Source organism: Pelobates fuscus, chromosome 2 (assembly GCF_036172605.1).
Source record: "Pelobates fuscus isolate aPelFus1 chromosome 2, aPelFus1.pri, whole genome shotgun sequence".
Taxonomy (NCBI): Eukaryota; Metazoa; Chordata; class Amphibia; order Anura; family Pelobatidae; genus Pelobates; species Pelobates fuscus.
In genome coordinates this window covers 132,076,607-132,090,291 of record NC_086318.1, presented here as the reverse complement: position 1 = coordinate 132,090,291, position 13,685 = coordinate 132,076,607, and the positions used below count along the sequence as shown (strand labels likewise).

The window sequence follows — 13,685 nt, the reverse complement described above, 5'->3', positions numbered from 1 at the left end:
GTGTGTGTGTGGGAAGGCTGTGATTGGGTGGGTGTGGGGTGACAGGGTAGAGGAGCTGTGAGAGGGTAGGAGACTTTGACAGGACAAGGGGTAGTGGGGGGGCTGGAGCAGGGGGTGGTGGGGCAGGTGGTGGTAGGGGGGCTGTGACAAGGTAGTGAGGTGGTAGGAGGACAGTAGGAGGGCAGAGGGTGGCTGGGGCAGAGGGTGGTAGGGTTCCCCTGGGGCAGGGGGGTTATGACAAAGCACGGGGTGGTAGGACGGCAGTGACAGGGTATGGGGTGGTAGGGTGGCTGTGACAGGGGGTTGCAGGAGGGCAGTGACAGGGTACGGGGTGGTAGGGAGCAGAAGGTGGTAGGGTGGCTGTGACAGGGCAGGGGATGGTAGGGGGCATAGGATGGTAGGAGGGCAGAGGGTGGTAGGAGTACAGTGACAGGGTAGTGGGGTGGTAGGAGGGCAGAGGGTGGCTGGGGCAGAGGGTGGTAGGAGGACAGTGACAGGGTAGTGGGGAGGTAGGAGGGCAGAGGGTGGCTTGGACAGGGGGTGGTAGGAGGGCAGTGACAGGGTACGGGGTGGTAGGGAGCAGAAGGTGGTAGGGTGGCTGTGACAGGGCAGGGGATGGTAGGGGGCATAGGATGGTAGGAGGGCAGAGGGTGGTAGGAGTACAGTGACAGGGTAGTGGGGTGGTAGGAGGGCAGAGGGTGGCTGGGGCAGAGGGTGGTAGGAGGACAGTGACAGGGTAGTGGGGAGGTAGGAGGGCAGAGGGTGGCTTGGGCAGGGGGTGGTAGGAGGGCAGTGACAGGGTACGGGGTGGTAGGGAGCAGAAGGTGGTAGGGTGGCTGTGACAGGGCAGGGGATGGTAGGGGGCATAGGATGGTAGGAGGGCAGAGGGTGGTAGGAGTACAGTGACAGTGTAGTGGGGTGGTAGGGGGGCAGAGGGTGGCTGGGGCAGAGGGTGGTAGGAGGACAGTGACAGGGTAGTGGGGAGGTAGGAGGGCAGAGGGTGGCTTGGGCAGGGGGTGGTAGGAGGGCAGTGACAGGGTACGGGGTGGTAGGGAGCAGAAGGTGGTAGGGTGGCTGTGACAGGGCAGGGGATGGTAGGGGGCATAGGATGGTAGGAGGGCAGAGGGTGGTAGGAGTACAGTGACAGGGTAGTGGGGTGGTAGGAGGGCAGAGGGTGGCTGGGGCAGAGGGTGGTAGGAGGACAGTGACAGGGTAGTGGGGAGGTAGGAGGGCAGAGGGTGGCTTGGGCAGGGGGTGGTAGGAGGGCAGTGACAGGGTACAGGTAGTAGGGAGCAGAGGTTGGTATGGTGGCTGTGACAGGGCAGGGGATGGTAGGGGGCATAGGATAGTAGGACGGCAGAGGGTGGTAGGGTGGCTGGGGCAGGGGGTGGTAAGAGGGCAGAGGGTGGCTGGGCCAGGGGTTGGTAGGAGGACAGAGGGTGGCTGGGATGGTAGGGGGGGCTATGACAGGGCAGGGGGTGCTAGGAGGACAGTGACAGGGTAGTAGGAGGGCAGAGGGTGGCTGGGGCAGTGGTGGTAGGGTGGCTGGGGCAGTGGTGGTGGGGTGGCTGGGGCAGTGGTGGTGGGGTGGCTGGGGCAGTGGGTGGCTGGGGCAGTGGGTGGCTGGGGCAGAGGGTGGCTGGGGCAGAGGGTGGCTGGGGCAGAGGGCAGAGGGTGGCTGGGGCGGTAGGTGGGACTATGACAGGGCAGGGGGTGGTAGGAGGACAGTGACAGGGTAGTGGTGGGGTGGCTGGGGCAGTGGTGGTAGGGTGGCTGGGGCAGAGGGTGGTGGGGTGGCTGGGGCAGAGGGTGGTGGGGTGGCTGGGGCAGAGGGTGGCTGGGACAGTGGTGGTGGGGTGGCAGTGGTGGTGGGCTGGCTGGGGCAGAGGGTGGCTGGGACAGTGGTGGTGGGGTGGCTGGGGCAGTGGTGATGGGTTGGCTGGGTCATTGGTGGTGGGGTGGCTGGGGCAGAGGGTGGCTGGGGCAGTGGTGGTGGGGTGGCTGGGGCAGTGGGTGGCTGGGGCAGTGGTGGTGGGGTGGCAGTGGTGGTGGGCTTGCTGGGGCAGAGGGTGGCTGGGGCAATGGTGGTGGGGTGGCTGGGGCAGTGGTGGTGGGGTGGCTGGGGCAATGGTGGTGTGGGGGCTGGGACAGAGGGTGGTAGGAGGGCAGGGTGGGGAGCGGAGGCATACCTTAGGATCCCTGGTGGTCCAGTGGGTGGCCAGGCTGTTTCCCTGGTGGTCCGGTGGGCTCCCTTTACGGTCTGCAGCTCCGCCGGGTGCAGAGCTGCAGACCACGTGGTAAGTTTAGTCTCGCGATCTCAGCCAGTCAGAGCGTTGCCGTGGTAACCCGCGGCAACGCTCTGATTGGCTGAGATCGCGAGAGCCACTCAGTCTGCAGCTCTGCGCTCGGCGGAGCTGCAGACAGGCTGGCTCTCTCCCGGGCAGGCATAGGAGGGGCCTCGCACCCGGCGGCATTAAGGGCAAGCCGCCGGGCCCCCTCCTGTGTCGGGTCCTCGGTCTCTGACCGAGGACCCGACCTGTCACACTGCCCTAAGGCGATTTAGGCGGCCGCGAGGCCCCCATAAGCGCGAGGCCTTAGGCGGCCGCCTAAATCGCCTAATTAGAGAGCCGCCTCTGCATGCTGCACTGGCCAATCACAGCCATGCCATTAGTAGGCATGGCTGTGATGGCTTTTAAGGGCACATGAGTCGAATGCTTGTTGATTGGCTTCCCTGCAGCCTTTCAAAAAGCGCCATTAAATCGCAGAACACCGAATTCCAACCAGAAGATACAGTGATATGTCCGTGTTCGGGTACGGGGTCCAAAAAACGTAATGTTCGTTACGAACCCAAACGTTGCGTAGTCTGCAGTCTTTGCAATCCCCTCCTCTTCTTCCCTTTCTACCGCTACAGGGAGTGTAATGAATTAATTTACAAATGTTTCTACTGAAATCTGTACTTTTTGTAAAATGAAAAAAAAAGAGGACAGACTCTTCACACATAAAGCACTTCACCAGTTAAAACTTCTTTAGGTGTTTGGAATGTTCTATTAAACTGGGGACATGGACAATAATTTGATAAGATTCTTGTTGATAAAATTGAGTAGCTGAGCTATGGTGCTGATGGGTAACCATACTTTAGTTTATTTTCATTGCATACATGGTAATGTACAGATGCAATACATCATATAATAAATTGCTTATAATAAGCTTCATATAACAAGCTTGCCATCTCCATAACTACTTATTATTCCACAAGAAGTACCGCAAACGTATCAAATTATTTCACAGGTATCCACATTTACACCACAATTGCAAATTCTACCCAAGTTTTATTTTGTCATAAATCTGATTTAATTGATAAACTGAATTAAAATCACATAGCCCATTTGGAAAGTATTCTGTTATGATGAATATGCCTGGGAGATAAATTGGCACCACTTGTAAAGGTTACTTCGAGGAATCATTGTGAACAGAGCTCTTCATATGGGTGTTAAATATCCTACTGCATTATGTAGTATATATACGTACATGAAATTTGTGATTCTAATGTATGATCATATAGGGCATTGAGATATCCACGAGAAATAAAGTAAATGATGCATGTGTTACAAGAGAAATACTATATAAAAATATGTGCATTCCAGTTTGAATCAAAACAAAACAAACAACAACAAAAAAGCCGTAAAACAGTTCTATTCTCATTGCAGTGCACTGACAGGCATATAAAATACAGCAATGTGAAAAAAGGCAGTTTTAGAGTCCTTTTCAGTTTCAAAGTTCCAAGCTCACCTGCACTCATTGTCTCTTAAATAAGGCACCTCGATACCAGGATACCAGGATACAGGACGCACAAACAGTGGATGTGTAGCTCGGTAATAATAGGCTTAGAAGGAAATAGGTGTAAATGCAAATACTGGATTAACACATCAGAAAATGCAGCTTTATATTCAGGGAGAGTACAAAGATAAATGTGCTGCATTCTGGGAAATGTGGAGTAACAGAGTTAATGATTAACTTTCATATATATAATAGTCAAATCCTTATCATATACGTTAGATATTTATACTGGTATTATTCTATATATATATATATATGCCATATAAGGAAACTGTCTGGGCCTGCCTTTACCACAGAATAAATCAGGGTTTAATTTAACATACCACCTTCAGTTTGTTATGATACTAACAAATCCCACCATGATCTATAATTTTGTGATAAGGGCAGGCATGAGCTGTTGAGTTTTGGACTGGGGGACAATTGGCGTTAAGTTGCCCTTATTGCAGTGACACCATTACACTCACAACAGATACCCAACATAAAGTTTCTCCACCAGCCACTGAATTGCTTTTCTGCACAGCATCACTAACAGTCACCGCTGTGTTTCCACATTCCATCAGCCACTACTGTTGTTACTTAGGTCTCAATTTAATTATTTTGCCTAAGATTTTCAAATGATTGTAATCTGTTGGAAAACCTTTTCAAATGATTTACATTCAAAAATGTCCACAGACTTTTATGACAACTTTTGTAGATACATCGTTTGAAAGATTTTTCTAACAGGGGTCATTCAAACAGCTTATCCTAAATAATTTAATCAAGACCTTACTTACCAGTCACTACTACATCATCCTAACCTGCCACGTTACCTTATATGACCACCAGCTACTACTTTTCAGATTGCCATAGCCAGTCGCACCAACTTTTGGTACAACCTCTATGGCCATTTAACATCCACTCTGTAGCGTCCCCTTCTATAGCCAAAAGCCCCTGCCAGATTATAATTTTTTCATTGCCAATCAGTGCACATCATCCTTATCCCCTCCTATACCTAACATGCCATGCCCACTATCTAATCTTGTCCGTTTTTTGAACAATATTCACTATTCCCACATTCCAGGCCCTTCTCGCTCCTTTCTACTTGTCAACAACTACTTTTTATACACCCATTTCCTTCTACCCCCTTATATTCCCAATATTGCCTACTGCCTCTTTCAATGCTCAATTTCCTTTTCTCCGTCTGTATACAGTTGTGCTCAAAAGTTTGCATACCCTCGGAGAATTGGTAATATATGTATAATGTTTAAAGAAAACATGAGCAGGCAAAACACATTTCTTTTATTTCTTATGGGATTCATATTGAACTGCAAGTTATAACAGAATGGCACAATCATAAAACAAAACCTGGCAACAAAGAAAAAAAAAATTACCCCTGTTCAAAAGTCTGCATACCCTTAGTTCTTAGTACTGTGTATTTCCCCCTTTCGCATCAATGACAGCATGCAGTCTTTTGTAATAATTGTCTATGAGACCCCTAATTCTTGCAGGTGGTATAGCTGCCCATGCAACTTGGCAAAATGCCTCCAGGTCATGCAAAGCATTTGGTCGTCTTGAATGAACCGCATGTCTCAGATCACCCATGAGTGGCTTGATGATATTAAGTTCCACTCCAGAACATTCACCTTTTTCTGCTGTAACCACTAGAGGGTCAACTTGGCTTTGTGCTTAGGGTCATTCTCATGCTGGAAAGTCCAAGAGCGTCCCATGCGCAGCCTCCGTGCAGAAGAATGCAAATTGTCTGCCAGTATTTTCTGATAACATGCTGCATTCATCTTGCCATCAATTTTCACAAGATTTCCCGTGCCTTTAGAGCTCACAAACCCCCAAAACATCAGTGAGCCACCACCACGCTTCACAGTGGAGATGGTAGTCTTTTCACTATAGGCCTGACCCCTCTCCAAACATAGCACTTATGGTTGGGACCATGAAGCTCTATTTTGGTCTTGTCACTCCGAATTACAGTGTGCCAGAAGCTGTGGGGCATGCAGGGCCGGACTGGCCCACCGGGACACCGGGAAATTTCCCGGTGGGCCGGCACACTAGGTGGCCGATGCGCGGCCGCCTAGTGTGCACCAGCCCGGACCGCAATTACAGGGTGACCGGCAGGAGGGGATGCGCTCCCCTCCTGCCGGTCACAGAATGTAGCGTGGCCGGGCAGGCAGACAGTGGCACTGGGCCAGCCTCTTCTCCTGGGGGGCCCCCCGAGGCTGGCCCTGCTTACACCCGGCGGGCAGGCAGGCTGGCCGGTGCGCGAGGGAGCACTCTCCCCTGAGTGCTTCCTCTTCAGCTCCCTCGCGCACCGCACTGATACCGGAGCCGGAAGATGACGTCATCTTCCGGTGCCGGTATCAGTACGCGGCGCGCGAGGGAGCTGAAGAGGAAGCACTCAGGGGAGAGTGCTCCCTCACGCACCGGCCAGCCTGCCTGCCCGCCGGGTGACCGGCCCCCCAGGAGCCCAGCAGCACCACTGGACCCCAGGGAATCCCCTCAGCACTCCAAAAGGTAAGGAGGCTGGGGGGATTAAATAAAAAAAATGTGTTAGTGTGTGTGTGTGTTAGTGTTACTGTGAGTGTTAGTGTGTTAGTGTTACTGTGAGTGTTAGTGTGTGTGTGTGTTAGTGTTACTGTGAGTGTTAGTGTGTGTGTGTGTGTTAGTGTTACTGTGAGTGTTAGTGTGTGTGTGTGTGTTAGTGTTACTCTGAGTGTTAGTGTGTTAGTGTTACTGTGAGTGTTAGTGTGTGTGTGTGTTAGTGTTACTGTGAGTGTTAGTGTGTGTGTGTGTTAGTGTTACTGTGAGTGTTAGTGTGTGTGTGTGTGTGTTAGTGTTACTCTGAGTGTTAGTGTGTGTGTGTGTGTGTGTGTGTTAGTGTTACTGTGAGTGTTAGTGTGTGTGTTAGTGTTACTCTGAGTTTTAGTGTGTGTGTGTGTTAGTGTTACTGTGAGTGTGTGTGTGTGTGTTAGTGTTACTCTGAGTGTTAGTGTGTGTGTGTGTTAGTGTTACTGTGAGTGTTAGTGTTACTGTGTGTGTTAGTGTTACTGTGAGTGTTACTGTGAGTGTTACTATGAGTGTTAGTGTCAGTGAGTGTGTGTCTGCTAGTGAGTGTCAGTGAGTGTGTTACTGAGTGTGTCTGTTACTGAGTGTGTTTGTGTTAGTGAGTCTGTTTGATGTCTGTTAGTGAGTGTGTGTTTGTCAGTGAGAGTGTATGTTTTGTAAGTGAGTGTGTGTGTATGTATGTCTGTCGCTGAGTATGTCTCTGTCAGTAAATGTGTGTGTCTGTTAGCTAGTGTGTATGCATCTGTTCGTGAGAGTGTGTCTTCAGCACTTACCTTTCTCCAGCGCCGGACTCCCTTGGCGCTGGGGATCCCTCCGCCGCTCAGCTCCGAATGCGCATGCACGGCAAGAGCCATGCGCGCATTCAAACCGCCCATAGGAAAGCATTACTCAATGCTTTCCTATGGACGTTCAGTGTCTTAGAATTGCGGAAGCTCCTCTAGCGGCTGTCAGTGAGACAGCCGCTAGAGGCTGGATTAACACTCAGTGAAACATAGCAGTTTCTCTGAAACTGCTATGCTTTTAGCTGCAGGGTTAAAACTAGAGGGATCTGACACCCATACCACTTCATTGAGCTGATGTGATCTGGGTGTCTGTAGTGGTCCTTTAACCCCTTAAGGACATGTCATGATTCCCTTTTATTACAGAAGTTTGGTCCTTAAGGGGTTAAGTGTGTGTGCATCTGCATGCACTGGTGTACATACCGCGGTCGCAGGGGTGGCAACCCTGCAACCCCTGCGACCAGGTGCCCGCCGCCATGTGTTGCGGCCCCGGCCTGCGCAGAGTAAGCGTGCGGGGGGGGTGCCCAGGGATCAATTTTCGCACCGGGGCCCCATAGGTCATGTGTACGCCACTGGGTAGGGGAGCTTCTGTTCCCCTACCCGGTCTGACAGGAACCTGCAAGCGAGAACGCTCCTCCCGCGAGCAGGCAGGTTGGAGCGTTGCCGTGCATTACCATGGCAACGCTCCGACCTGCCTGCTGTTCTCGCGGGAGAAGAGCGAAGTCAGCCTGCAGCCAGAGGAGCTGCAGGCTGAACAGCACGCGCCACCACTGGACCACCAGGGATTGAAAAGTTCCCCCTCTCCCCTGGGCCCTGACCAAAGGTAAAGGGGGAGGGGATTAAAAAAAGTTTTTTTTTATATAAATATATCAATGCTATAACCCCCCCCATACACACACTACACTCCTCCCCCCACCAACAGCACCCCTCCACACACACAGAACCCCCCCCACACACACAGAACACCTTCACGCACACAGTACTCCTTCATGCACGCAGAACCCCTCCACACATAGAAAGCACCCCTTCACGCACACAGCACCACTTCACGCACACAGCACCTCTTTACGCACACAGCACCCCTTCACGCACACAGCACCCCTCCATGCACAAACAATTTCTTTCATGTTTGAGTGATAGTTTTCAGTTTTTTTCCCGCTTCCATATCTGCGCACTATGCTGGCGCGATGCATTACGGGGCTGGTATGGAATTTTTTTCCAGGGCTGCTTTTCATTCCCAGTCCGGCCCTGGAGGCATGTCAAGGTATAGTCAGGCATATTGTAATCGGGCATTTTTGTGGCATTGGTGCAATAAAGGCTTATTTCTGGCAACTTGACCATGCAGCTTATTTTTGTTAAAGTATCGTTGTATTGTGCTCCTTGAAACAACCACAATGTCTTTTTCAAGAGCAGCCTGTATTTCTCCTGAGGTTACCTGTGGGTATATCTTTGTATCCCGAGCAATTCTTCTGGGAGCTGTGGCTGAACTCTTTCTTGGTCTACCTGACCTTGGCTTGGTATCAAGAGATCCCCGAATTTTCCACTTCTTAATAAGTGATTGAATAGTACTGACGGGCATTTGTAAGGCTTTGGATATATTTTTATATCCTTTTCCATATTTATAAAGTTCCATTACATTGTTACGCAGGTCTTTTGACAGTTGTTTCCTGCTCCCCATGGCTCAGTATGTGTCTGTCTGTAACAACTCCAAACATTCAAGGGTATGTAAATGTTTGATCAGGTCCACTTGGGTGATTTCTGTTATCATTATGATTTAAAAAAGAGCCAAACAACTATGTTATAATAAATAGCTTCCTACGATCACTATCCTTTAGTAAAATCATTTTTTCTTTTTTGCATGATCAGTCATATTTTCAAAATCAATGCCAAAATGTGAAAATATCTGCCAGGGTATGCAAACTTTTGACCACAACTGTATGCAGGGCCGGTGCAAGGATTTTTGGGGACACAGGCGAAGATGAATCTGGTGCCCTTGTGTATCTCTTACAACCCTCCTTACTCCCCCCCAGCCCCTATGTGTCTGTTACTCTTTCCAGCTCCTTTGTGTGTTTCTCTTTCACCACCAGCCAGTGTATCTCCCCCCAGCCCCTCTGTGTCTCTTTCACCCCCATCCCCTTTGTATTTACACCCCCAGGCCCTTCTGTGTGTCGTTTTCATCAACAGCCCATCTGTACATCTTTTACACCCCAGGCCGAGCTGTGTGTCTTTCACCCCCCTTATGTCCCTCTATGTGTCTTTCTCCTCTCCCAGGCCCCCTGTGTGCCACTCTTTCCTCCCCCTTCCTGTCCATTAGTGGTCCTCTTAACTGAGGTATATAGAGAAAAACTGTTTTTATTTTTTAATTCAGCAGTAAATACCATTTTATATTCATTAAGTTTTGAAAATAATGTCCTCGAGAAGGCAGCCATTAGCAGCAACACACTGTTAGAGACGATCTCTGAAGTTTTGTATAGCTCGTTCACACATATCGCGGGGTATGGTGTTAACTTCTTCAATAATCCGCTCCCTTAGCTCTGGTAGGGTGTGAGGGAGATGTTTGAACACTTTTTCCTTCAGATATCTCCAAAGAAAAAAATAGGAAATGCTCAAATCTGGTGACTGTGCCGGCCACCCCACATCACCCCTCACGGAGACAAGACGTCTGGGAAATATTTCTTTCAAAACATTGAGTGAATTTCGGGCTGTGTGGGCTGTAGCCCCATCCTGTTGGAACCAGAACTCCTTAAAACCCTCTTCTTCAAAAATCTCTTCCATTATGGGTTGGAAAATATTTTCCAACATTGAGACATAATGTTCAGAATTCACGGTCACACCTTCCTCCTCGAAAAAGTGCGGGCCTATCATTCCGAATTGTGATATGGCACACCACACTGTTAGTTTAGGGGAATGTAGCGGTCTTTCATGAATCATTCGGGGGTTATTTTGTGCCCACAGTTCCACTGAGATAAAAATGTGCCCCGTCGCTACTAAAGAAAGCTGCTGTGGGAGGGATCTGTGCAAGCATTTGCTTACACAGATTTCTGCGGTTGGTGTAATCTGCTACACTCAATTCCTGAGCCAACATCATCTTGTAGGGATGAAACTGCAAATCTAAATGAAGAATCCTCCTCGACTGTGGTCTGACATTCCCAAAGCAACAGCATGCTTTCGAGCAAAACGTCCTGGAGACTGCACAATTTCTGCTCTCACCAGCTACACATTTTCCGGTGTTCTTATGGACTTGTGTCAGCCATGTGTACCACTTCTAAGTGTGGTACCAGTTTCCTCCAATTGCCTAACCCATGACCGAATTGTGTTCGAATTAGGACCGTCACCGAAAAGCTCTTTGCGTCACGATCACGAGGCTGGTTGTTTTCTAAATACGCCCGATGTACTCCGGTCCAAACCATATTGGCTACTGAAATGGGGTGATGGACGGAACACAATGAGACCGGATGCACCTGCCTCCCCCCACCACAGCCCGAGCATTGACCCCTCAAAACTGCTTAATCGGTTCTGCTGCACCCTATATCTTATATAGAATGCCTCTAATTTGTCTGACAAATATCGCAAGGAGTGAATTATGGTTTTAAAGTTACAATTTTGCAAAATTCGGCATGCTGAGATTACAAATTACACTTTTTAAAACAAAACTGCTACACAAAAGTATATATTTGCAGAAAGTACATCCCTCAGGCTATTTAACTAAGAACATTTTGACACTTTTCATTTAACCAATTTATCACAAACCTATATCAAAATATAATTTTTGTTGTTGTTTTTCATGTCTCAATCAGGAGCAAATCCAGAACCTAATTTCGGGGTGGGCACTGGTAGTGTGCTGTAGTGGGTTGATGGGGTCTTAGAGCCTATAGTGGGGAGTAGGCACTGAAATGGGATGATAGAGGCTGCAATATGGAGAAAAGGGGCTGTAGTAGTGGTAAGGGCTGTAGTGGGGAATAGAAGCTGTAATGGGGGATAGGGGCTGAAGTTGGGGGAAATGGGCTGTAGAGAGGGGGGAGGGACTGTAGTGGCAGAAAATAGACTATAGTGGGGATATAGGCTACAGTGGGTGATTGAGGCTGAAGTGGCCGGAGGTACTGTAGTGAGTGGATAGGGCTGTAATGGTGTAGTAAGAGATAGAGGCTGTAATTAGAGGGTTAGGAGCTGTACTGGCAAGATAGGTACTGTAGTGTAGGGGACAGGGCCTGTAGTAGGGATAGGGGATTGTTCTGGGGAATTGCACTGTAATAGGGGTATAATTACTGTATTGTGTGATAGGGGACTGTAGTGGGGACAGGGGCTGAAGTTGGTGGAAGAGAATCTAGTGGTGAACGACAAGGCGGCCATCTTGTTCCCACACACGCAGGCAGCAGTGTTTGGGGGTCGAGTTCCTGGAACTGAAATCTGTCATTGAAACTCATTATCACCGCTGGACTTCCATCATCGCCTGCGTTTTCTACACCAGCTCGAAGGGCACTGTTTGGTGGAATCGTTCGTCTGGATGAAGGGAACAAACTCCACGGTATGACTGTTAACTACATTCGGTAGTTTCTTCGTTTTTAAACTACCGCACTTGACCGAATTATGACTTCCAAGAAAAACCCAAATCCCTGAAGCGATCTGGGTGATTTCTGGATATGTTGGTCACCCAGATCGGGCCTATCAGAGGATGTGACTTTTGTGGGGTTTTTATGTTTTTTGGGGTGTCTATAAAATGTTTTCTGTGTCTGGAGGTAATAGAGTTTATACAGTTCCTGACTCAATTATCGCTCAGGCAGAGGGGAGGGATTACCCTGTTTTGTATTGGAAACCCCTTGCATGGGGTGTGCATAAAAGGCAGTGTGTGGCCTCTAATAAACAGACTACTTCCCAGCATTAAGCCTTGGCTTATGTATTGGGGGGGGGGGGGAAAGAGTGGGGGTTCGGGGGGGTTGCTATACTGCTCTTTGGATTACTTTACCTGCTGTACTCTCTTGGAGGAAATGGGAAACCCTCATGGGAAACTCTGGGGTAATGTTGTTAGGTCAATAAGTACTCAATATTGATGCAGCCCCAAACTAGTATAAGTGTTTGTGCGAGAATTGATGCCACATAGGTGGGAGATGAGCCTTACCGTGAGTGACAACCTTGCAGTTACACTGCTGGCCTACTGGAAATAGGTTCTGCCTCCAACCGGTCACATAAAAAAACAAATGTGCCAGCACAGTGTTATTTTGTTAGTGTCTTCAGTATAAAAAGCAGTAACATTGACCTTAACTTGACGAAGACCATAGTTGTTGCGGCTTTTTACAAAAAAAAAATTCGAAGCTGGTACTCTTCTAGAAGAATGGTGCAGGTATCAAGGTTGCCCACAAACCTCCAAAAAAATATACAAATATAAAAATTGCTGCTTTTTACACTGAAGACACTTTTATATAAGATGTGCTGAAATATTTCTTGAACATTGTTTGACTGCTGACCTACTGCTCACATCCTGACAGAACGTGTAATCAATGAAGGAAACGCTTTGCTAACCCATATAAAGTAATTTATGTAACTTGAGTCAACTCGTGAGTCAAGTATGTGGGTGTGAATTTAGTTTCAGTAAGAGTAATGACACTATCACACATGTACGTTTAAAGTACATGCTATCGTTTACATATAGCCTAATTGGTAAACAGACAATGATATCAGAGTTAGTGAGCAACGAGGTCAACTTTCAGCGACGTTTTAGAGAGCTTTTTCACTTGGATGTCCTTATATAGATATATCAATGTTTTGTAACAATGTAACTCTTCTACAATGCCATAAACTTAGTGGTTGTGGACCAACAACTTTGTGGGGAAAGCCACTGGTAGGGGGATGTAATATGGGCAGAGAATTAATGTAATTGCTGGAAATTATTTAATTATGGAGAAAGCCAACACTGTCAAGAATCAAGTAAGATTCTGGAACCATACGGGAATAGCTACGTCTTTTACTTGTCATGTTTAAAGGGTATGGGTAATTTAGTAAGGCTTTTGGTGCTGCCTCCTATAGTGATCTTGAGGAATAGAATCAGAACAAACATATCATGCAAATATATTTCCTTAGAAGAAACATACATACTCCAGTGTCATGTTGTTGTGACTTGACTGGTCACTGAGGCTGGTTTACCAGTCCATTAATGTCATAAAATCTTAAGAGCCGATTAAAAAAGCCTTGTTAGAAACAACAAAGGAATAATAATAAAAAAAAAGTTGATAAAAGCAATCATATAATATTGGTTTCACGTAACACCTGATAAACTAAAACACTTGGTTCGCTACATGGGACCCCATTGTAAGGATGTAATTGCAGCAAAAAGGTTTCCCAACCAAATACTTAGAGAAATGGTTAGATTTATGAAATACGCTTTACATAAATTTAATGAGAAATAGCAGGTGACATTACCGCTTGCGATATTGTAACATCCATAGTTAAACACAGTTGTGACTGGCTTGATAGATACGAACCATTGTACACATACGCACCACCTATGGCTAAAAAAAGGAA

General features: G+C 48.1%; 1 protein-coding gene across 1 annotated transcript in view; it reads right to left on the bottom strand.

Moving 5' to 3' along the window:
• LOC134586836 (actin-like protein 6A) overlaps positions 1–3,940 on the bottom strand; it is a 45,779-nt gene extending 41,839 nt beyond the window's left edge. The window contains exon 1 of the mRNA XM_063442702.1: positions 3,790–3,940. Within this exon, the coding sequence (XP_063298772.1) occupies positions 3,790–3,799 (10 nt within the window). The 5' untranslated portion in view covers positions 3,800–3,940. The remainder of the gene's footprint in view (positions 1–3,789) is intronic.
• Between the last annotated feature and the right edge of the window lie 9,745 nt (positions 3,941–13,685).